Raw genomic sequence first — 24,705 nt, 5'->3', positions numbered from 1 at the left:
AATGTAATAAGAATCCTGTCCAGATTGTTATGCAGTTCTTGCTGCAGGAAACAACATAATTGTCAAACAACCTTCTGGGAAGTGAGCAAATTCTTGATTCATTGCTCCTTAAATAAGTGCAAACCTCTGTCCTAAGCTTGTATATTCTTGGAATGGTGACAAACAAACCTCTTTCTATCTAATTTCCCTGAAGCTGCCTATCTGTTTGGTTTTCCTCTAAACAGATTACAATTTCTAGGTACACATTAAATTCCTAAATCCTCTGCAACATTTTAAATGATAACAGGTGTGTATTTTCTTTGAAATTATGCTTTCTATAATTGGATACCAGGAACCTGCATGCAATTCTCCAATCTAGAAAACTAACAAACTTTAACCAATAGCCTTGGGGTGGCAAAATGACTGACAACAAAAAAAACCAAAATAGCTTTAGCATGTCAAAACATTTTCAAATTGTGCTGTTTGTCTCCTGGTTCTGTGCACATCTTAGCTGTTAACTTTATAAAGATGTTGTTATCAGAAACAAATACATTCCAGACAGAGTGAACACTGGGTGTTTCAGTAGTATTTAGATGCCTATTTGTCCTTAGCAAAAGATTCAGGACAACAAAGTTTAATTTATTTTTCCCTTAACAGTGCAATTTTATTTAATCAGTGATAGCAGTTTACAATTAGCAGTTAAGGTGAAGCAATAAAGACTTCAAATTCAAACCTGTTTTAGTGAATATATTGTTGTGTAGTATTTTGGTTTAACGTTTACTTCTTTTTAAATGATGTAATGCAGCCCTATTATACGTAACACTTCAAATAAAACCAGAAAGCCATGAAACTTAAAAGTTTTGTTTCACAAGAGAAAATTGCCATTCTTATTTTGGAGGATTCAGAGATTTAATGAAGTTTAATCTTGATTCACTTCAGTATGTGCATCTGATATCTGCAGTTCAAACTCTTGTGAGGTCTCACTGAGTACCTGCAAATAGTAAAATAAAAAGAAATATATGCAATTTTTATTATAACTCATTTAAATCTACATAACAAACAGGACAGATATTTATAATAACTGACCTCTCCATCTTTCATTTCAATTGTTTTCATGGACAGTGTCCTTTTAGGGGATTGAATTTCAGGTGGTTTGCTTCGTTCAAGTTCTACACCTTCAATGCAAGTAAGAAAATTATACACTATCATTTGTTATTACAAACTCTCAATTAGTTTGGATGGATGAAAAGATTGTAGCCATTTAAAGTAAAACATTTAATGAGCAAGAATTTTTGGAAAACGAAAGAACAGAAGATTTTCAATTGAAAATGTTATAATTTGAGAAAGCAAAGATAGGAATATGATATGCCGATAAATAACTTAATAACAGATGAAAGATAAATCTGATCAATGATGAGATCGCAGGTGAAGTTTTGTGTACTAGGCTGCACTTTATAGGAAGGATGTAAACACAGAGTGCAGAAGTGACTTATAAAAATGGTTCCAGAGATGAGAACCTTCAGTTATGAAAATAGACTGAAGAAGTTGAGACTCTACTCTTTGGAGAGAAGATAAGTAGGAGAGAGAGATTGGCCAAGGGGTATTGTCAGTTGACTATTAATCAAAACAATATTCTGGGAACCTTTGTACAAATCTTACCATGGCAGATGGTGAAATATAAATTCAGTAAAAAATCTGAAATTAGGAAGCTCATGATTACCATGAAATCATTGCAAATTGTCATTAAAAAAACTCATCTCATTTATTAATATCCTTTAGGGAAGGAAACTGCTGGCTTACATGTGACTCCAGGTCCACAGTAATGTGGTTCACTCTTGACTAGCCTGTGGACAACTAAGGATGGCAATAAATGCTTGTCAGTGATGCTCATATCCCATGAATGAATGTTAAAGGAAAAAAAGTCTATTCTTACGAAAAAGAGCAGGAAGCCTGATAGAGGTTTTCAAAATTATGAGCAAGCCAGATAGGGAGAAATTGATCCTGTTCATAAAAGGATGAGAAGACTTCGATTTAAAGTGTTTTGCTTAAGGAACAAATTGTGATGTGACAGAAAATCTTTTTCCCACAGCGAATAGTTAAGAGTATGGGAATGCACTCTCTAGAAGTATCTAAAGTATGGTTCAGTTGAGACATTCAAGAGGCATTGGATGAATATTCCAATAGAGAAAATGTACAAGGAAATGGGGAAAAAGCCAAGAGATTGGCAATGAGGTTAGGATGCTCATTTGAAAAAACAGATACAGAGATGATGGGCTGAATGGCCTCCTTCTGTGATAACACATTACTGGCTGGGTATCACAGGCAGACAATTTGTCCTCTCTACTGGAAAAATCAGTTAGCAACTGACAACTGACTAAAATATCCTGCCCACACCAATAAAACACTCCGGGTAGTAACAGGGAAGGTCAGAATAGGGTTTTACCCCTCAATTGGGCAGAGGTTCCATTATTGGGAGCAATTCTGACTGACTGGAAACTCCAGTCGTCCCAGTAAAGTCATGCACGTGCTGCAGATCCTGCAGTACAGGTCCCTGAAGATGACAGCGTGGACCCCAGACCAACAATAATCTGAGCTAGTGAGTGGGAAGGGATTGGCAATCTTAGAGAGGGAGGTCAGTTGGTACAGGTCTTGGAGAACAAGTGGGAAAAAGGAACGGCTGGGGGAGGGGAGAGATGGTGCTATCTTCAGGAAAAGTCTTCCTGTATGTAAATAACACCCCCGAAAAGAGTACACCTCCATCCGGCCCACTTTTAAAGTCTGTTTAAAAAAAAATCAACTAGTCACTCCCATCCAGCTGCAATACCACTCACATTTTAGATTGGGTAGTGTATTGTGAGTATCAAAAGTGTTTTTAGCAAGCTCAATTGACCCTTAATATTTTTGTTTATGTATGGTCAGACAAATGCTAATTCTGGAGTCCACATACCCTCTGTGAACTCAGGGCTAGGTACGAAGGTGGTGGGCTAGCCACCAAAAAGCTGCCTGCTGGTGTTGTGTTAAATCAAGCCCAATAAGACTTTCATGGTGGCACAGCAGTATCCTGTCATTGCTTGAAACAAAATCTGTTTCAATTTATACAGGATTACGCAGATTTACAAAAGCCAATAAACTTGAAAATATAATATTCTAAGAAGGATTTTGATAATTTCTCATTCAAATTTTATGACTACCTACCTTGCAGATGCAAAGGACTAGGAGGGGCAGTCATCGAATACCTAGAAAAAAACAATCTAGGTTAACACAGCAGTTTTGTTTCATCTCATACTCTTCATTTTCCTTATCAACACATTGAGTTAGTTTTTGTTGTTATTCATTGTGCAAAGTGTATTGTGATATCATGATGTTATAAGATGCAGGATACTCCCAAGAGGTGGCAAGGACAAAGGAAAGTATTGTATATTTTCAACAATTAAACTCCATGTTGACAACATTTTCAGTGCAGTACTATTATAAACAGATAATAAGAATAAAATCAGTCTTGGGTGAAAGCCTCAAAAGAGTGTAGTGATTTGGTAGTGCACTGAAACCATCAACTGGCATAGCTCATTTTGTGCTAGCACCAAGTCCAATTTTATTCCTAGTCTTTTAGTTCTGAGGTGGCAGTGGCGCAGAGGCATACAGCTAAAAAGGAGTTGTCCTTGGATCATTAAAGATTATCACCAAATCCCACAAAGTCTCAGACTATCAGGTCAAATATGGGCAATGATGCCTCCTGCTGAATACAACATGTCACTCCCTACCCCTAGCCTCCCTCCTGCAGCTGATAAATTTGTTCTCCAACATGTTGAGCACCACTTGAAGTAAGCATTGAAGGCAGTGAAGGTATAGAATGTACTCTGATTGGGGGGGATTTCAACGACTGAGCAAACCAGCCAAAGTTTAAAGGGCATAGCTTCTAGACTAGGTCTATGGAAGGTGAGGTGTGTACCAAAGAGGGCAAAACTTTCTGACCTCACCTTCACCAATCTGCCTATCACATATGCATCTGTCTTTGACAGTATCAGCAGAAACAGCCACTGCACACAATTATTGTGGAGACAAAGTCTTGTTTTCATATTGAAAATACCGATGGTATCAATGGTACCATGTGGCACCATCACCATTCTATATGGGACAGATTTTGAACAAATCTAATAACCTCAAATTAGGCACTCATAAGGCACCATGAGCAGCAGAAGAATTGTATTCAACCAGAATCTGAAACCTGATGACCTGGTATATGCCCCACTTTCTCCTCTACCATTAGCATCAAGCCAGGGGATCAACCATGGTCTAATGAAGAGTGCAGGAGGGCATGCTGGAGGAGCAGCAGGCATACCTGAAAATGAGGGGTCAACCTGTTAAAGTGACAACACTTGCATGATAATCAACGGAAACAGCATGCCATAGGCGTAGCTAAGCAATCCCACTACCAATGGATAAGATCATGACTGACAGGAGAAGGAGGCTTCACAAAAAACTCCATTCTCAAGTTTGGAGGAGTGCAGTAAATACATCTGTGCAACATCAGCACAAAAGAGAAGGATGAAGTAATTGCATCTATTTTCAGCCAGAAGGGCCAAGTGGATGATCAAGTCAACACGCAATTCAATTCTCTCCACATTATATCATGAAATGGCTGAATTAGCTGGATATTATAGAGACTATGAGCCCTGACAACATTCTGGTAATTGTGGTGAAGACTGGTGTTCCAAAACCAGCAGTGGCCTTAGGGACAACATTGGTATCTACCCAGTAATGTCAGTAACTGCCCAAATATGGCCTGTCAACTAAAATCAGGACCATTCAAACCCAGCCAAATGTTGCCCTATTAAATGCACTCTCCATCAATAACAATGATGGAAAGGATCATCAACAGTGTTAATGCCATCAAGAGACACTTGCTTGGTAATAGCCTTTTGAACTACTTAAGTTTCTTTCAGCTAGGAACACCCACAGTGCTGTAGGGAAGGGAGTTCCATGACTTTGCTCCCATGACAGTGACTGAGCAACAGCATATTTCTCAGTTGAGATGGAGAGTGGCTTGGCAAGGAACTTGCAGGTTCCCATGCATCTGCTACTCTTGTTCTTCTGGATGCTGGAAACCATGAGTTTGAAATATAATGTGGAGAGAGTTTTGCTGATTTATGACGTGCATTTTATAGATGGTACACACTGCTGCCACTGTACATTAGTGGCGAAGGAACTGAACGTTAAATTTAGTGGATGGTATGTTACTCAAGCGGCTGCATTGTCTTAGACAGTGTCAAGCTTCTCAAGTATATTAGCAGTTATAGCAGTCCATGCAAGAAGAAAGTATTCTATCACTGTCCTGATTGGTGCCAGGCACTGGAGAGACAGGAGGTAAGTACCTCGCAGAAGGATTTTGAGCTTCTGACCCTCTCTTGTAGCCACTGTACTTAAATAGCTAATCCAGCTCAATTTCTAGTTAGTGGTAAGCCCCCATTCCCAGATATAGATAATAAGGGATTCACTGATAATAATGCCATTGAACATCAAGGGACAGTGTTTAGATTCTCTTTTTGTTGGAGATTGACATTATCAGCACCATTGTGGCACAAATGTTACTTGACGTCTCTCAGTCTAAGCCTAGGTTTGTCCAAGTCTTGCTGCACATGAAGATGGACATGGATCCCTTCAGGCTTTGAGGAATCCTGAATGGTGCTGAAAATTGTACAATCATCAGAAAGATTCCTACCTCTGACCTTTTGATGACTGCAGTTATTGATGAAACAACTGAAGACGTTTGGGCCGAAGACTAGCCTGAGGAACTCCTGAAGTGGTGTCTTTGGACTGAAATGATTGACCACTAAAAGCTACAAACATCTTCCCTTGTTTTGGTTGGAGTCCAATCAGCAGAGAGTTTTCCCTCTGATTCTCAGTTTTGCTAGGGTTTCTTAAAGTCACACTCAGTCAAATGCTGACTTGATAATAAGGGCGGTCACTGTCACCTCATCTTTGGAGTTCAGCTGTTTTGTCTACATTTGGAATAAGGCTGAAATGTGGCCAGGAGCTGAGTGGCTCTGGGAGAACCCAAACTGAGTCACTGTCGTGGGAACACTCTGTTGGTGTTCCTAGAGGACAAGTACTTAAGTAGTTCAAAAGGCAACTCACCACCATCTTCCTCAGGCCATTTGGGATTGGAATAAATGCTGGCCAATCCGGTGATACCCATAACACATAAACAAATATGGGAAAAAAATCCAAAATTTAAATTATATGAATGAGAAAAATATTTCTTCATGACTATTTACGCAATATGGAAATACAACTGAACAACTCTTAGCATTGTTTCAAAAGTTACTCATGGAAAGGTATTTTTATTTGGCCAGGTTTGCTCATTGCAGAGTTCTGTGTTTGTTCCCTCCGTTAAACACTTTGCCAATAAAATTATGATGGCTTCCGAATAAGCATAATGGATATCAGCAATCATGATGGATTGCTGAGCTGATATAGCAGTGCTACTTCAGTCAAGTATTACATGGAAGTTACACAAACATCTGACCTGTTTTCCTCACTCTCCAATAACTTCCTGTAAGTTGTGATCTCAGCATCTAGTGCCATTTTAACTTTCAGCAGATCTTGATATTCAGATAAGCGATGGGTCATCTGTTCAGTCATATTTTGAATTTCATCTTCAAGTTGAAGGATTGTTTCTTGGAATTTGGCTGTTTCCTTGTTAAACTGATCCTCCATTTCATTCTTCTGGCGCTCAAGAAAATCTTTCTGTTTCAAAGATAACATAGACACTTATTTTCTATCCTTTTCCATGAGATCACATTTGTATTTTGTCATGTGTTTACACAGTGGGAGGGCACTGTCCTTTCTATGATTTCGTAAGAACCGTAAGAGATGCATACACATTAAAAATAATTTGCATAAATTGCTTTCATTACATGGGCTGTCATGTTTATTAGCGTCATAGAGATGCACAGCACGGAAAGAGACCCTTCGGTCCAATGTATCCATGCTGAACAGATATCCCAAGCTAATCTAGTCCCACCTGCCAGCACCTGGTTCATATCTCTCCATACCCTTCCTATTCATAGACACATCCAGATGCCTTTTAAATGTTGCAATTGTACTAGCCCCCACCACTTCCTCTGGCAGCTTATTCCATACACGCACCACCCTCTGTGGGAAAAATTTCTCCTTAGGTGTCTTTTATATCTATCCTCTCTCACCCTAAACCTATGCCCTCTAGTTCTGGACTCCCCTGCTTGTTTTATCTTGTATGGTAGCTGGTTCAATGTTAATTTCCACCATAACCAGAAATCAGTATTTAATTTCCCCTCTTATGTCACATTCTGACAACAAGATCCAATTAGGTTAATTGAAAATGTGAGTACAAATTTCATCATGTTAAATCATCAATAAATATGTTTTGGAAATCAGATTTATAGTGATTAAATTGGAAGTTAAAAATTTAGTTGAATATTTTCAAACCAAGTTGGATATTTTTACTGATATGGAAACATATGAAATACAATCAGCACTTTTCATTTTAAAAGAGGTACTTCTCGAAACTGGGACTTAATAAGAAACTCATTACATCAGAACTTAGAAAAATCAACATAATAATTAATATAAATTTGGTAATCAACAATGGATTGTCCTGAAATCCAAACACATTTCTCCACCCTCGTTTCCTTCATTTCCTCGAACACAGAGTCTTCCTAACACCCGTCAGCCTTCGGAGCCCAATTTAAAAAGTGTAAAGAAATAAACTGCAGCCATGGGTCTGGTTAGTTGTCCAGCAGCAAGCTCTTAGATTCCACACATTCCTGTGGCTTCTCCTTCCCACCTAATATGTTCTGTGCATTCCTGCTTAAATGAAGCAGAATCAGACTCAAACTTGCAGCAAATAAACAGGAGCAAGGGCTGATCAAAAGCTTGGTCAATGGAAGGAAGTGAGGGAGATGGAAGAGCTTTAAGGATGCATGATCTGTCGTATCGAGAAAGCTAGGAGTATTGGATGGGCAGAGTTAGGTTGGCAGAATATAAATTCTTCACAAATTTATTTATTTGTACAGAGACGATGTAAATAGAAAGTTAGTAAGCACTTGATTGCTTGATTGGAGCTTAACTTACCCTTGAAAGCAGTAATATCAGCAAATTAGTATTCCAACTAAAATAATATAAATTAAGATTAATTAAATGACCTCATTGAGATATAAAGAAATAAAATTGGGCCTTTCCCTTGGATTTTCCTAACTCGCCAAGATTAAAAGCCATTTGAACTGAAGAAATGGTACTTGTATAATTGTTATTGGCTCGACAGCCAGTAATTCCAAAGAAACTGGCAAACATATCATTCACATTCCATATTAATATGATACTGGTAAACCCCTTGATGTCTGTGTCTCTGAAGAGGAAAATTCACTTATTTGATGAAACAATTAATATCATTATTCACACACAGTCAACTTACTGAGCTTTTAAGAGCTTCAACTTCGCACTTGAGTGCCTGGGCCTCCCTGCGGTAATCACTTGCTTCTTGCTTTGCCTGGCGAAGGGCTTCGTTGCTGCGAGCAATATTTTGAGTAAGGCCGGAAACCTGTACAATATCCAATCTCATTAAGTGCAACTTAACACATAAGCAAAATCTTGCATTTCTGTTCTTGGTTATTTTCCATTACATATTTGTTCAGATTTTGGAAATAACAGAGTGGATATAACAGTTTCACTTTTTCACTCGGAGATTAACTTCTCAGAGTGGGCAAACTTTCAGTGAAATGCAGAAATACTGAAGGTGTGATTATCCCCTCCATGGAGATAATGAGGGACGTGCTGAGAAGGGAATGACTCACTTCAACGTCATCTTGCCTCATTTTATCCTCAACACCTCAGCAATTAGCTCTGCATGAGACGATCCACAAACCCCTCAAACTGCCAGCAATTAAGGCTTTTAAATGGTCAATTAATGGTCATTTAAGGTACTCAACAAACCATCTCCTCCATTTTAGAAATTGAGAAAGGTCCGTCGGGACTTGCCCCCCAGGTTGGGAGTTATGAGCTACATTATAATAGTGTCGCTCTGATTTGTATTCACATTCATACAAGTTTGTAAAGTTTCTCTGCTTACTCACTAAACATGCCAGAAGAAAATAGAGCAAGTGCATTAAGATGTAAGTGAATTGTTAACACATTAAATCAAAACTACTTTTAAACAATATACAATACTAAAAATATATATTTGTAAATGTAGACTCTCATTCCTTCAGAATTTAATTGGTCCTGGAGCTATTAGGAGAAACAGAATTTTAATTTAACTTTTCTATCCATATCTTTTATCTCTCCTTTAACTGTTTTTCTCTTTATTTTGCTCCTGCCCAATATACTTTATATTTGCTGGTGTGGATTCTTTATGTTTCAGTTAGGATTCTTCAGCTTGACAAGTTGAAAAGCCTCATGGTTGCTTGCCTTACGTATACACACTACTGCTCCCATGTGAATAATGCAGCATTGGATCAGATGACTGATAATGACAAGAGTTAAAAATTGGTCTGCACCCAATGTTGGGTACAGAGGTCACAATTCATGACCTGCCTGTGGCTTTTCCTGTTGATGTAGGCAGCAACCAAATTAGGTACTGGCATCCTTATTTACTTCATTGTAGTGTTTGTCAAAGCAGAGTCTGGGCTATAGAATTTAGGACATTACAGTGCAGTACAGGCCCTTTGGCCTCGATGTTGCGCCGACCTGTCATTCCAATCTGAAGCCCATCTAACCTACACTATGCCATGTACGTCCATATGCTTATCCAATGATGACTTAAATGGGTTGCTGGTTGGCAGAGTGCTGAGCAGATGGCCAAATAGTTTGGCCTGATAGCACACTGTGCTGCCAGTCCAATCCTTTCAAAAGGAGTGTGCCTGCCTTAAATAGGTGCTGTGTTCAGTGGAAGAAAGTTGGTGCAGACTGCCACCCTTTGGAGAACTTGTCCACTCAACACGTATCTCTTCAAGCACAACATTTCAAATGTGGTGATTTAAACAAGGCTTAACCTCAAATTAATATCGAAAAAAGTACCTTGGATTTGTACCACTCCTCAGTTTCAGTAATGTTCCTAGCGGCAAGTTTATCGAATTGAGAACGAGCTTCTTGTAGTGCTGAAGAAAGGTCAGGCCTAGCCACATCCATCTCAATCCTGGTGTGTTGATTTTGCCCTTGTGATTCCAGGTCATGGATTTCCTGAAGAAAAGTAATTACAAGCCATCACTTATTCAGTTAAAAATCACACAACATCAGGTTATAGTCTAACAGGTTTATTTGGAAGTACTAGCTTTAGGAGCACTGCTCCTTCATCAGGTGGTTGTGGAGTATAAGATTGTAAGACACAGAAATTACAGTAAAAGTTCTCAGTGTGATGTAACTGAAATTATATGTTGAAAAAGACCTGGATTATTTGTTAAGTCTCTCATCTTTTGGAATGACCATATTGGTTTCAGTTTCAAAAACCAACCAGTTCTGAAACTGAAACCAACATAATCATTCTAAAAGTTGAGAGACTTAACAAACAATCCAGGTCTTTTTCAATGTATAATTTCAGTTACAACACACTGTAAACTTTTCTTATAAATTCTGTGCCTTGTGACCTTATATTCCACAACCACCTGATGAAGGAGCAGCGTTCCGAGAGCTAGTGCTTCCAAATAAACCTGTTGGACTACAACCTGATGTTGTGCGACTTTCAACTTTGTACACCTCCGTCCAACACTGTGACCTCCAAATCACCATTTATTCAATCTCTTTAATTTACTTGAAATTTTGTGCTGGGAAATGCCAGAGGCCTTAAATGGAAAAGAATGTTTACTTCACTGCTAATTTTTGGCACCATGTAGGCAACATACGTTTTGGATTAAATGCAGGATAAAACTTCCAAACCCAAGATCAATCATAATTTTTTTTCTGATTCTAGTCGTCTTTTTGAATGAAACGGACAATTTTGTAGCATTTGGAACTGCAATTGGGCAAATTGTACATTATATTGATTCTAGCAGGGAATAAATTGTCTGCTGACACTTAGAGACGTTTTTAATCTGAAAGTCGAGTAGATATAGTTCAAAGCCTGTTTAATTTACAAGTTTCCATCCCAGTGAGCCTATAAACAGAAGTACTTCTCTAAGATATAACTAACTAATGACTAAATAAGACTCCTTTGCAACAAAATTCCTTCGAATGGGGGTTTTACCAAATATTCCCTATGCTTGTACATCAGTACAGGCTATTAGAAGCATTGCGAGCAGTGCTAAGGTTGACGCTGACTTCTGTGAGATTACCTATACAAAACATCAATTGATTTTTGACACCTCCTTTAACGACGCACTCTCAACAGAATTAGAGGTCCAAGTTGGACTTGCATTTACAGTGCACACATAAGATTCACACATGCACAATTTCTTTCAAATAGCATCTGTAATACCACAGTAACTGTAGGTGGAATTTTATCATAAGAGCGAGCTCCCCCACAATGGTGGGACCAAATGTTGGGAGCTACATTGCATATGATGATGACGCAACTCACAAATGCATGTGGTGGGCAAATGCCCCCTGTGGAATTATGCAGCAAAGGCAGGCAGGAAATGTCCACATTGCCATCGGATGACTCAATTTCAGGCTGAGATGGGCTGAAAAGGCCACCTCTGCAAGTCAGTCTGGTCTCCGCCAGCAGGAAGAACAGATGCCAGTGTAATACTACAGATCCTTCACCTGCTGGGAAATTTAGAATTCTTTTTTCCTGACTCACCGTCTACTTGACAGCTTTCATCAAACAACCCCACCACTGCCACTTTTTATCAATAACCTCTTCACTTTGGATCCCAAGCACAACAAGTTCTGCATCTCCCTTTCAGCACCTATGGATGCAGAGGAAGAATGGAATCAATCTTTCAGCAATATCTCCCTGCACGCCCAGAATCAGCAGGAGGTGACAGCAATAGGGGAGACTTTTGTGGAGGTCACAGAAGAGGTGAACAGCCATGGGGGTCCAGATGGGTCCACACATGAACCTAAGTGCATTGCCACAAAAGGATGAATGAACTTTCCCGATCAGCCAGGATAAGTGGCATGGGATCAAAGGATTCTTCATGAGATTATCAAGCCAAGGAATTTTGCAGGTAGCAACAGACTGGGAAATGTGTGTTCATTATCAAATGTTTATTTGGTCATGTGATTGTTGTGTCCAATTGGATAGCAGCTGGAATGTGTAGCCTGTATGTTGCATGGGGATAAATGGAGCTGAGGTTTTAGGTATCTTTTCACATGTCACAATCTCCATTGGACATGCAGGATAAAGAGAGCTTCAATACCAAGGAGAGGACAAAAACAGGAGTCTCCAAACTGGAAGTTCAAATGCTATGTAGGGAGGAAGCCATGGAGATTATGTTGCCAGGGTTGGAGGATTTGGGCTATAGAGAGAGGCTGAACAGACTGGGGCTGTTTTCCCTGGAGCATCAGAGGCTGAGGGAAGACCTTATAGAGGTTTATAAAATCATGAGGGGCATGGTTAGGGTAAATAGACAAGGTCTTTTCCCTGGGTTGGGGGAGTCCAGTACTAGAGGGCATAGGTTTAGGGTGAGAGGGGAAAAATTTAAAAGGGACCTAAGAGCAACTTTTTCATGCAGAGGGTAGTACGTGTATGGAATGAGCTGCCAGAGGAAGTGGTGGAGGCTGGTACAATTACAGCATTTAAAAGGCACTTGGATGTATATGAATAGGAAGGGTTTAAAGGGATAGGGGCCAAGTGCTGGCAAATGGGACAGATTAGTTTAAGATATCTGGTCAGTTGGAACTGAAGGGTCTATTTCTGTGCTGGACATCTCTACGACTCTACTCTCCTGCTAATGATATAGAGGTGCCAGTGTTGGACTGGGGTGGACAAAGTTAAAAATCATACAACACCAGGTTATAGTTCAACAGGTGTATTTGGAAGTACTAGCTTTCGGAGTGCCATTTCTTCATCAGATAGCTGTCGAGCAGAATTGTAAGACAGAATTCATAGCAAAAGATTACAGTGTCATGCAACTGAAATGATATATTAAACAAATCTAGATATACAGCAATCTAGGTTTGTTCAATATATCACTTCAGTTGCATGACATTGTAATCTTTTGCTATGAATTCTGTCTTACGATTCTGCTCCACAGCTAACTGATGAAGCTAGTACTTCCAATTAAACCTATTGGACTATAACCTGGTATTCTGTGATTTTTAACTCTTGCTGATGGCAAGTGTCTATTAACCAACTAACAGAATGGGAATGCCTCCAAGATGATGTTGAGATAACAAATTAAAGGCATGTGGGAAACTGTGGTTTGCAATGGGATTCTCAGAAAACACAGTGTATGTTTATTGAACCAAATGGCCATGTCAGAAACTGGGTGGATATCTGTCCTCAGTACACTGAAAGAGATCTAGTCAGTCATCTATAGGGACTGCTTGTCAAAATTGGTCAGAGGACTGGGTCAAATACAGTCCTGGGGATAGGTCCATCAATCAGTCAGGAGGTTGCAAGTTTGGCCTGCAACGGCAGAGGGGTTCACAGAATAAAGATGTGGGGGATTCAAGGCTGTTGGGGGAGGGTCTTACAGAGGCATTTGCAGAGGTGGCAACAAGAGGAAACTCAAGGTGCATGGGGGGAGGCAACTAGAGGTGCATGGAAAGATACGTGGAACAGCATCAGAGGCTATGGGTGGTAGAGTTAATGGCAGGAGCAACACTTTGGACTCCACAGGGGGAGCATAGAGGAGAAAGATGGTTATTATTCAGGTATAATGTCTGGGTTCAGAGGACAGGGAAGGCAGTTGGAGACAAATCAAGTGTAGTGGGACTCCTTATGGGGTATGAGTGAAAAGCTGCTCTTGGGGTAGTGAGAGGTAAGTGGAACATGGAGGCGTTGGGAGGTGTCGCTACCTGGTGACCTGATGGAGGATGGAGCTGACAGTGTCCTCACTGAGCTGCATGCCCTGCATCACTTTCCATTCTCTCAATGCGTAGTGTGACTAGAAAATGGCTTGGACAATGCCCAGGGTGGGTGAAGTCAGTGTAACTATAACAGGTGAAAGCGTGGGATTCATGTCTGCTCGATGGTTGGTCATTGAGGGCAACCACATGAAGCAGCCATTTGCAAACCCAAGGGATATTTAATATGCAGGAGGCCCAGAGTTTTCTGGCTTGACTCTATTTCCTGGGATGAAAAAGTTGCAGTACTGACACTGGCTCCATATTCCCAGGATTCCGTGATGGTACAATGCCGGACGCTGAAGCAGGACCTGAAGGCTGTAGGAGTGGGAGGCCGACTTATCCTGGTGATTATGAAGGTGACAGCCGCTGTGAATTTCTGGGTGACAGGATTCTTCCAGGGAGTGATGGGTGACCTGTTTGGGATCTCTCAGTTGTACACTCACAAAAACATCATGACAGTGGCTAAGGTCATTTGTGCAGTATCACACTGGATCACACATTTGTTCTCCCATGGCACGGTCAGTGCTGCAACCCAGACAGTAGGATTCAGGAACATAGCTGCATTTCCTCTGGTGATGGATGCCATTAACTAAACACACACAGCACTGAAAGGGACACTACAGAATTCATCAACAGGAAGGTGTACTACTCAATTAATGTTCGGGTGATCTGTGATCACCTTTTCCATTTCCTGGAGGTGAATGCCTACAATCCCGGTCATTGGTATAACTCCTATATCTGGAGTGCTCATGTACCTGGTGAGTTTGAGGGTCCAGGTGACTTACAAAGCTGTTTACTGGGAGAAAAGGGCTTATCATTCCAACCAGGACTGATAATACCATTACTGGCTTACTAATGTGGAGTGTAGATACAATGCTGCTAACGTTTCCGCCAAGGCCACAGTGAAACATATGATAGGGCTGCTGAAGAAGCCAAACCACTGCTTTGGCCAATCTAGGTGAGCCTCTAGTATAGCCATGGCAAGTGACAACATTATCCTAGCATGCTGTACTGTGTACAATTGGAGTCACCAACAATAAGATATGATATATACTGGGGAACTGGGTGACTTGCAGCAGTCTTCTGAGGAAGAGGACAATTGACATTTTGGAAGGAGGGAAGCTGTGAGATGCATAGCTGTAATGACACTCCTCAACATCCTCTGTGACACACATTGTGATGCCCTGCTGGAACAGTCAAAGCAGCAAAAAGCACTTTCCAGAAGACAGTGGTCTGTTTCATTTCTGTGTTGCAGTATGATGCTCCTCCATGGGTAGTAGGGATTTGTGTCATGAGCCAAGTCCTCAGGGACTGTATTCATCACCCTGGGTTCAACCTGACAATTGGGAAAGTGCTTCAAAAAATGTAGTAGCTCAGTTCTGCAAAATATATGAGTCATGAGAGCTCCTTGGGAAATTGGCACACACTTGCATAAACGTCTTTCAATGGTTATAAATGACTTAAACATTAAGGGAGAGAAATCCCTTCCGATTGACAAAGCAGCTGTTGGTTGCCAGGGAATTCTAATGGTCACTTGAATGACTCAAATATAACCAGGCACAACCTGAGAGCCTGCATGCTATACCATACAGAATTGCAACAGGAGTAGATGTCTGTCACATGTACTTGCAATGGAAGACCCAGTAGCCAGGAGAATTATGTGCTCTTGTGCTTTCATAAAGCATCTCATTATGACCAAGTTGCTGCCTTGTTGTGGGTCATTGATTCACAAAGGTTCGTTTGCATGTGTATAAGTATGTACAGTAATGAGTCTGTGAATATGCAAATACATGGTAAATAAGTTTCTGCCACCAGGTGGCGGGACAACTGCCTTGCCATGAACTACTGCATTTGTCAAACTGAGCCAACATCTGGAAACTGAGGTTTTGGCCTCCGCCTAATTAACTCCCACCACCTGCCTTATTTCCCACTGCTACGGATCCCATTCAATGTTGCCATATGGATAAGGCAATCTCTATGTTGTTGGGTCCACTATACAATAGTGATAGCAAGATTTGGTAGCAAGAGAACCACTCCACATTACAAAACCAACAGAATTAGTTCTATGATATAATTAAATAGAAATAAGCTTCAAACCCAAGAACCAGAGGACAATCTTTTCATTCCCCACTCAGTATCAGTTTCTAATGGCTGTTTAAAGAAGCATTTAAATAAATGTTACAAACACAAATTGTTGGAACCTTAATTGATGCATCCTTACTTCTTCATGAAGTTTCTTTAAGAAGGCAATTTCATCCTGCAATGCATCAACTTTACGCTGCAGGTCAACACATGCTAGAGTTGCTTCGTCCACATCCTATGAGAGAAAATGGAATAAAAGGTCATTTGAAAAATTAATCACTTTTTTAAAAAAAAATCCATTACATAAATAGGTAGAAGGTTTAACCTCTATTGCAGCTTCCTCAAGGTTAGAAAAAGTAATTTCAGAGATGTCTCATCTCAAATCCCTCAACATTACCAAGTGGTATTACTGGCCCAATGTTTCCCACCCTTTTTGAATAAGGCTGTTGTGCATTAGCTTTTTAATTCTCAATCAGTTTGTGGTGATTTTTCTCCATCAGTCGAGACAAAGCAGCGCCTGTGGATTCAACCTAAAAGTTAAGTTCAGATTACAAATCTACCGTTTAACTTCCCCATAACAAGTCTAATAATGAAGGCACATTTACTATAAACAGGATGTAGTTTATTGCATGATAGCAATCAGGTATAAGTTAGACTAGTATAATACATGTCTTGTGGTGAAATGGTAGTGTCTTGACCTCTGGGCTGAAAAGGTCCAGGTTCAAGTCCCACTTGCCCCACAAGTGAGTCAAATATGTCTAAACAGGTTGATTGAAATAACTTTATTGGGATAATCAAGATCATTACTAAGACTATGAGGAGGCCTTGATTGGAGCTCAGCCTCCTTTGAGATCCAGAATGGTTATACCACACAAATCTTAATTACATCGTTTTATTCGAGTCTGAAGCACTATATGCAAAACCTTGACACTCATGGTTTATTAACTGCACTCTCCTCTTGTCGTGCTACCATTCATAACATATGCACATATAAACCCAGGTCTCTCTGCTCCTACATGCCCTTTTGAAAGTACTCTTTATTCTTTACTATCTTTTTATGTTCTTCATATCAAAATATATCACCTCATATTTCTCCACATTGAACTTCATTCATCCATTCCACCAACTTGTCTACGTCCTTTTGAAGTTCAACATGTCCCCTCACAGCAGATAATGCTTCCAAATATGGAATCATCTGTAAACTTTGAAAATTCTCCCTGCACACCAAGGTACAATCATAGTATCCCTACAGTGCGGAAGCAGTCCATTCGGTCCATCAAGTCCACATCACCCTTCCAAAGAGCATCCCAGCCAGACCTAATCCCCTAACCTGTCCCTGCATTTCCCATGGCTAATCCATCTAGCCTGCGCAATATGGACAATTTAGCATGGCCAATCCACCTAACCTACATATCTTTGCACTGTTGGAGGAAACCCAAATGACTCAGAGGTAACCCATGGAGACATGGGGAGAATGTACAAACTCCATACAGATGGTCATCCAAGGCTGCAATTGAAGCTCGGTCCCCAGCGCTGTGAGGCATCATTGCTATCCACTGAGCCACCATGCCACCTAGATTATTTATATATATTGGGAAAAGCAAGGTTCCCAATAGGGACCACTAGGGAATGCACTACAAATCTTCTTCCAACCCCAAACAAAATGCATTAACCACTACACTGTTTCATATCCCTCAACCAATTTTGTATCCAGGTTGCTACTGTTCCTTTTATTCCATAAGCTGTAACTTTTCTCACAAGTCTGTAGTGTGGCACTGTGTTAAACAGCTTTTGGAGGTTTACAGACACCCTATCAACAGCATTACCCTCATCAACCCTCTCTGTTAGGTCTTCAGAAAACTCCAGAAAGTTAAGCACGATGTTTCCTTAACAAATACATACTATCTTTTTTGAATTAACCCATATTTTGTAATATGTCTATTAATCCTATATTAAATAATTGTTTCTAGATGTTTACTCACCATCAAAGTTCAACTGATATCAGTGTTTAACCCTTTCCTGGACAGTGGGTAAGTTCTCCTGATCATTGTCTAGCTCTGTCCCTGGTATGTAACACTCTCTCTCCTTCTCAATGTGTAATCCTCTCCTGGTTGGTGTCAATGTCTCTCCTACTCTGTGAGCAGTTCTCCCCCTTCAGTGTGTAGCTCTCTTTTGGTCAATGTTAGCATAATCTCCTCATTAATGTGTAGCCTTCTCTTGATCAGTGTCTACTTCTGTCTCCTGGTCAGTCCATAGATCCCTCCTGGTCAGTGTGTAGCTTTCTCCCTGCCCCAAATGTTGCTTGCTTTACTTAGTGAGTATTTCTGTTTGCTGCTCACAGTGTAGCTCTCTCGGTCAATGTAGTTTGCTCTCTTCTAGACAATGTACAACTGTCTTGTCTTTAATATGTAGCTCTCTCTCCTGTTCAATGTGTATGTTTTGCTCTTGGTTCTTATGCAGCTTCCGATCTTGGTCAGTGTGTAACTTCTTCCTGATCAGTATCTACATCTGTCTTCTAGTTATTGTGTAGGTTGCTCCCATGCCTACTGGATAGCTCTCTCTCTCTCATGTTCAGTGCATATCTCTCTCCTGTTGTGTGGTAATTCTCTTTCCTGTTCAGGATGTAAGTAAAATCACCATAGTCCCAGAGGACCAAAGAGCTGCTTTCCCATTAGGGAGGCTCACCAGTGTGCACCTCTCTTCTATTCAGTTGTATCTGCCTATGTTTCTCAGTGTGTGGCTCTCTCCTGCTCAGTGTATGTGATTCAAACCTCTTCAGTGTGTGTACTTCTCTCACCTGCTCAGACAGTAGCTCTCTTCTGATCAATGTGTGAAGCTTTCTTTCCTGGTTGATAAGTTCAGAAATGCAGTTGATAGAAATAGATTGGTAGTCATCTGCATTACCTTTTCATTTGTGTCATTTCTCAGCAGGCAAATGGAGTGTATTCCTCTGAACAGTTTCAATCATAGCCAAGTTACCAGCATACTGAGCTCTGAATCATTCGGAGCTTGTTTCTATTCCTATTCAGGGCTTGCATACAGAAATCAAGGTAGACTCAAATGCTGACTTTTAGATGAGATATTAAACTGAGGGCCACCTGTTTGCTGAGGTGAAAGCTAAGAATCCTATGGTGTTAATTTGGAGAAGAGCAAGGGAAATCTGCCAGTGCTGTAGGCAAACATTTATCCTTCAGTTAACACCATAAATAGCAGATTGTTCAGTCACAATCACCTTTCTTTGGGAATTATGGGAATTGGCTGATATTTTCCAATATTACAACAGTGACTGCTCTTTTATAATTACTTCATTGTCGAGAAAGTGCTGCAAAATTTCCGATTGCCATGAGAAGTTCTAAAAAATGGCACGACTTCGTTTTTACTGGTTACTTCCTTTACACACTTTCAACACTTGCTACTACTGAGTTGATTTTGTGCTCTTACTACTTTAATACAAACAATAATTTTTTGACATTAACAGCTGTTAAAATAGTGAGAATTTTAAACATGGCAAATATCTGAAGAGGAAATTGGTCATTTTCACTCTTTATTTGTTTAATGGTGATATAATACTCATCAATTCTTAACGATTCTTACCTCTCGGAAATCTGACAAGGTGTTTTCAGCATCCTCACGTTGCTGTATTTCATTTCTCAACCTGGAATGAACAATTTAAAAGGTGAATTGATGGTTATACAATATTGTCACATCAACTACCACTAACCATTAGCAGCTTGCATCAATCAGCTGCTTGTAGTTAAAGGCTGCTTTTACATTGGGCATTAATAGCCCAGACTTTGATGGCATCAGGTACATTACACCATGTTGTGTTGTTGCAGCTGCACTCATCCAAATGGGGAGAATTCCTTCGCACTCCTAACCTGTGGCTTGTAGTGGTGGACAGACTTTGTGGACACCATTTCTGACCAAATGATGGAGGGAAGGTCAATTATAAAGCAACGGAAGATGGTTGAGTTTAGGTACTACTACCCTGAGGTACTCCTCCAGAGATGATAATCTCTAACAAAATTGGCTGTCTTCCTTTTTGGTATGACTCCAAACAGCAAAGGGTTTTCCCCATGATTCCCAATGATTCTTGCTTTATTAGAGCTCCTTGATGCTACATTTGGTCAAAGGCAGCCTTGATGTCAAAGGCAGTTACTCTCATCTCACCTATCGAGTTCAGCTCTGAACCAAAGTTGTCAGGAGCTGTGTAGTCCTGGCAGAACTCTGGGTGTGCTAATAAGTAGCTTTTTGCTAAGGATGAGCTGGTTGATAGCATTGTTCCATTACTTATGATTGAGATTAGACTAATGGGGCAGCAATTGGCTGGTTAGATTTCTCCTACTTTTTATGCACAGGACATACTTGGGCAATTTTCTATTTTGTTGGGTAGATGCCAGCATTATAACTGTAGTGGAAGAGCTTGACTATGGATACGGAAAATTCTGGAGCACAAGTCTTCAGTACTATGCTGCAATGTTGTCAGGGTTCATAGTTTTTGCTGTATCCATTCCCTCAGCTATTTTTTGATATATGAATTGAATTGCCTGGTCTGAAGACTGACATCTGTGATGTCTGACCTCTGCAGAGGAGTCTTAGATGTTTCATCCAGTGGGTACCTCTGGCTGAAGATTGCTGGGTATACTACAGTCTTACCTTCTACACGAATAATGTGCTGGACTCCACCATCATAAGGATGAGGATCTTTGTGTACCTTTCGCCTCTTGTGAATTGTTTAATTAATGATTCAGCAAGGCAGTGGTCAGCTCCAAGCACTTTACTGATAACTCCATGTCTCTATTGTATATTATTGGTGTCCTCACCTTGTTAATTGGCACAGGAACCAAAAGCCTGATGTACTGGGGCTAGCTCTTCTATCTGAATAGATGTCCTCTGGGGTTTTTTATGTGCAACAATGGAATGATTAGCCTCAGGATGAAGGCATTTTGGTTTTTGACAGGATAGTGGGTATTAATGAATATATGAGTCAAGATTAGAGTGGTGCTGGAAAAGCACAGCAGATCAGGCAGCATCCGAGGAGTAGGAAAAATCGACGTTTCGGGCAAAAGCCTTTCATCAGGAATTAATGAGTAGATTAATGAACATATGCATGCTTGCACATCAACTGTATGTTGTTATAATAGCAGTCTTTCCCTTGATATCTTCCCTTTCACATGCGGGCGGGGGGGGGGGGGGGGGGGGGGGGAAATAGATAGGTCCATACAGTCAATGATTCCCTCTACCATTGGGAATTCTATTATCTTGGCAAATTTACATACCTGATAATCTTGCTTCTCCTTCCTTAGAAATAAAATATTACAATCACAGCTCTTTGCATACAGGAGCTCAGACACCTCCAGATGTATTGACGGAGGATGGACTGTAAAACATTGGTAGTGTCATCTAATTCCAATCTGGAAAGGAATGGTCACATAGACATTTAATGTCACTGTGACCTTTGCAACCAATTGTGTGTCATATTTTGAAGCTCTAATTTGTGTTGAAAGAGATGGCACGATTCTGTAACCATCACCATGTTTGATTTGATTTATTGTTGTCACATGTGGCACGGTGGCACAGTGGTTAGCACTGCTGCCTCACAGCGCCAGAGATCCGGGTTCAATTCCCGCCTCAGGCGACTGACTGTGTGGAGTTTGCACGTTCTCCCCGTGTCTGCGTGGGTTTCCTCCGGGTGCTCCGGTTTCCTCCCACAGTCCAAAGATGTGCAGGGTCAGGTGAATTGGCCATGCTAAATTGCCTGTAGTGTTAGGTAAGGGGTAAATGTAGGGATATGGGTGGGTTGCGCTTCGGCAGGTCGGTGTGGACTTGTTGGGCCGAAAGGCCTGTTTCCACACTGTAATGTAATCTAATCTAATCTAATGTATTGATATACAGTGTACCGTATTGCATGCTAAACAGACAAATCATACCTTACATAAGTACATGAGAGTAATAGAATAGGATACATAAAATTAGTGTTACAGCTACAGAGAAGATGTAGAGAAGGATCAACTGTAATATATGATAGGTCAATTCATAAGTCTGATAACTGCAGGAAAGAAGCTATTTTTAAATCTATTGTTTTTTTTCAAACTTTTGTGTCTTCTTTCTGATGGAAGAGAGTATAACCAGGGCGGGAGAGGCCTTTGATTATGTTGGCTGCTTTCCCGAGGCAGCAGGAAGTGTCGATGGAGTATGGAAGTAAGACTGGTATTCAGGATTGACTGGGCGGCATTCACAACTCTCTGTAACTTCTTGCAGTCCTGAGCACAGCAGTTGCCATACCAAGTTGTGATGTATCCGGACAGGATGCTTCCTATGATGCATCTATAAAAATTAGTAAGTGTCATTGTAGACATGCCAAATTTCCTTGAGGAAGTAGAGGCATTGGTGTGCTTTCTTGACTGTAGCATTGACATAGATGGACCAGTCTGGATCGTTGACGATATTTACGCCTAGGAGCTTGAAGCTCTCAATGACCTTACCCTCAGCACTATTGATCTTAAAGCTTAATTAAATCTTAATTGCTTCTGGGAAGGAATCTTGGTTCAGATGGAGTTTTAAGAAATGCTCTCAATATAACCTGGTAGGCGGAGCTGTGGTCAGCCATCTTCCTCTCCCCATCTCTTCATAGAGCTTCCCATTTCTGCAGCCTCTGCTCCATTTGTTGGTTGTCTAGTACATTCAGAGACGCGGCAGCCACAGCCTGAGAACTTCCACCAACTACAGGTGACAAAATCCACTTTTTCTCTGTTTCGATGAACAAGTCACCAACAGACCTCCAATAACAAACCACTGTGCTTCCACCAACATCTCAATAGGAGAAGCAAGTCAAAAGCATCTCACCTGCAAGTTGATGTCTAACCTGTTACTGTGCAGCTGAACGCCATTGCTAAAGACATTCGGTCAACATGCACAGAACAGTTTAAAAGGATTTTAACCTTTAATTTGTCAAATCAACATGATGTATGACTTGCATCACAATCTCATACTAATAGTGTATGCACTCTATATTCAAACTGGTGGCTTGCCCAGAATGGGTCACATGCAATATTGGTCAGAACTGGACTTCTTTTCCATGATCAGATATCCTGCTTAGCAAGTAACCAATAAAAATAGTAGGTTCTTAAATTTTTGAAAACTCTGAAATTGTCAAGAAATTCTAATCACTGAAAAGTGCATTCCTTTTTACTATTTGAAATTGCAATAGAATTGCTTCTATTTCACCCACATCTCCCCACCACAGCCCAGCCTCTCCCTCCATTAGCATCCACAGACATAGACAGACAGCTACACACACACACACACACACAAATTCACACACTGTTACATAAATAGGAAGGGAAAGGAAAAAAGAATCATACTTGGCCTTGACTTTGTGGACATCATCCAACAAATTGTCTCTTTCCACTTCAATTCTGGCTTTCTCCTTAGAGATCTGATCCACTTCTTGGCGTAGTTTTTTAAGCTCCTGTTCAAAGACGGACCCAATTTTGGAACTGCCCTTACCCTTCAGTTCCTGCAGTTCAGCCTGAAGAATCTTGTTCTGTTGCTCCATGGACCTCACCTTCTCGATGTAGCTGACAAAGCGGTTGTTCAGGTCAATCAGCTTTTCTTTCTCATCAGTGCGGGTGACCTTGAATTCATCACTTATAGCATCCAACAGGGAAAAGTCTAATTGATCACCTTCTTCAGGCATTTTGCTTGGAGCACTCTTGTTTAACCAACCTGAAGCAGTAGTTGGGCTAGAGTAGGTCACTGTTCTAGTGAAAGAACGACGAACTGGTGCTGATTGTGAACCTGATTTTGACCGTATAGTCAATCTGCGGAACGATGATGGAGAATTTGACGAATAATTCATTTTGTGATTGTTTTTAAAAGGGTTCTTCCAGAACGCAAGTTACTAAACAGTGGCACAGGACAAGTCTCTGAAGTTGCTTCGTAATTATTCATGAGATAACAGACTTCTCTTAAATGGTTATGAGTGGCTGCTACGTTGTGACTGACATTGCAACTAACCAACCCAGAAGATGATAATGGGTCTTAGCAACCATTCACCATGCAATCATTGTGGTTTGTGGTTTGGAATTTTGTATGTTGAATATTCAATTTTGTTCAGTAGCATCGCAAAGGTTCGTTATTTGACAAGTTGCTTAACTTCCACTTCTGTTATCTGTCTTCCTGTTCAAGATTGCACCAGTTAGTATTCAGATGCATTTAAAATATACAAAACAAATTTGTTAAAGAAGTTTTATTTAAAATCATTTACACAAACAAAAAGAAAGTCACTTTTTAAACTAGCATTATTGATTCTTCATCACTCCTTTTGCCAGACTGTGTCTGAAAGTATAGTGCAATGCAGAAAAAAAAACACACTAAACTTCTGCTGCAATTTTGTTCTGACTAATGTTAACTTCCTCTACAGGTGCATTTTGGTGGCAAATTGTTCCCAGAATACTGAACTTTTCTTTCAGTGCTTTATGGCTTAAAAGATAGGCCGATCTTTCAAAGAAAGCAGCCTATATTTTGAGTATTTTAAATTTTAAGAATTAAAAATTTGGAATTCTTGATGGGACAAATTGAAAGATACAGTGATATTCTGTATCCTTAGGAGAGGCAGAAAGTTCAGGAGGCAGTGGTGAGAAATACAGTGGAGGT

At 40.4% G+C, this 24,705-nt stretch overlaps 1 protein-coding gene across 1 annotated transcript; it reads right to left on the bottom strand.

Moving 5' to 3' along the window:
* Positions 1-612: 612 nt before the first annotated feature.
* LOC122550009 (vimentin-like) lies at positions 613-23,981 on the bottom strand. Its single transcript, XM_043690384.2, has 9 exons — positions 23,412-23,981; positions 19,642-19,702; positions 16,187-16,282; positions 10,033-10,194; positions 8,432-8,557; positions 6,506-6,726; positions 3,175-3,215; positions 1,066-1,154; positions 613-970 (listed from the first exon to the last, which is right to left on the bottom strand). The coding sequence occupies exons 1-9, from the start codon at positions 23,906-23,908 to the stop codon at positions 899-901; spliced, it is 1,365 nt and encodes a 454-aa protein (XP_043546319.1). The 5' UTR covers positions 23,909-23,981; the 3' UTR covers positions 613-898.
* Positions 23,982-24,705: the final 724 nt, after the last annotated feature.

The sequence above is a fragment of the Chiloscyllium plagiosum genome, unplaced genomic scaffold (assembly GCF_037043375.1).
Source record: "Chiloscyllium plagiosum isolate Xiang-an unplaced genomic scaffold, Cpla_swu_hap1 HiC_scaffold_5, whole genome shotgun sequence".
Taxonomy (NCBI): Eukaryota; Metazoa; Chordata; class Chondrichthyes; order Orectolobiformes; family Hemiscylliidae; genus Chiloscyllium; species Chiloscyllium plagiosum.
Note: the sequence above shows the minus strand (reverse complement) of the source record. Positions and strands in the feature narration are given on the sequence as shown.

What these genes read in the sequence shown, in the direction of transcription:
- LOC122550009 (XM_043690384.2), bottom strand. Translation starts at nt 23,908, where the DNA reads ATGAATTATTCGTCAAATTCTCCATCATCGTTCCGCAGATTGACTATA. An exon ending in GTCCACAAAGTCAAGGCCAA is followed by an intron (nt 19,703 to 23,411) that starts GTATGATTCTTT and finishes TGTTCATTCCAG; the next exon opens with GTTGAGAAATGAAATACAGC. An exon ending in AGGAGTGGTACAAATCCAAG is followed by an intron (nt 8,558 to 10,032) that starts GTACTTTTTTCG and finishes GATATTGTACAG; the next exon opens with GTTTCCGGCCTTACTCAAAA.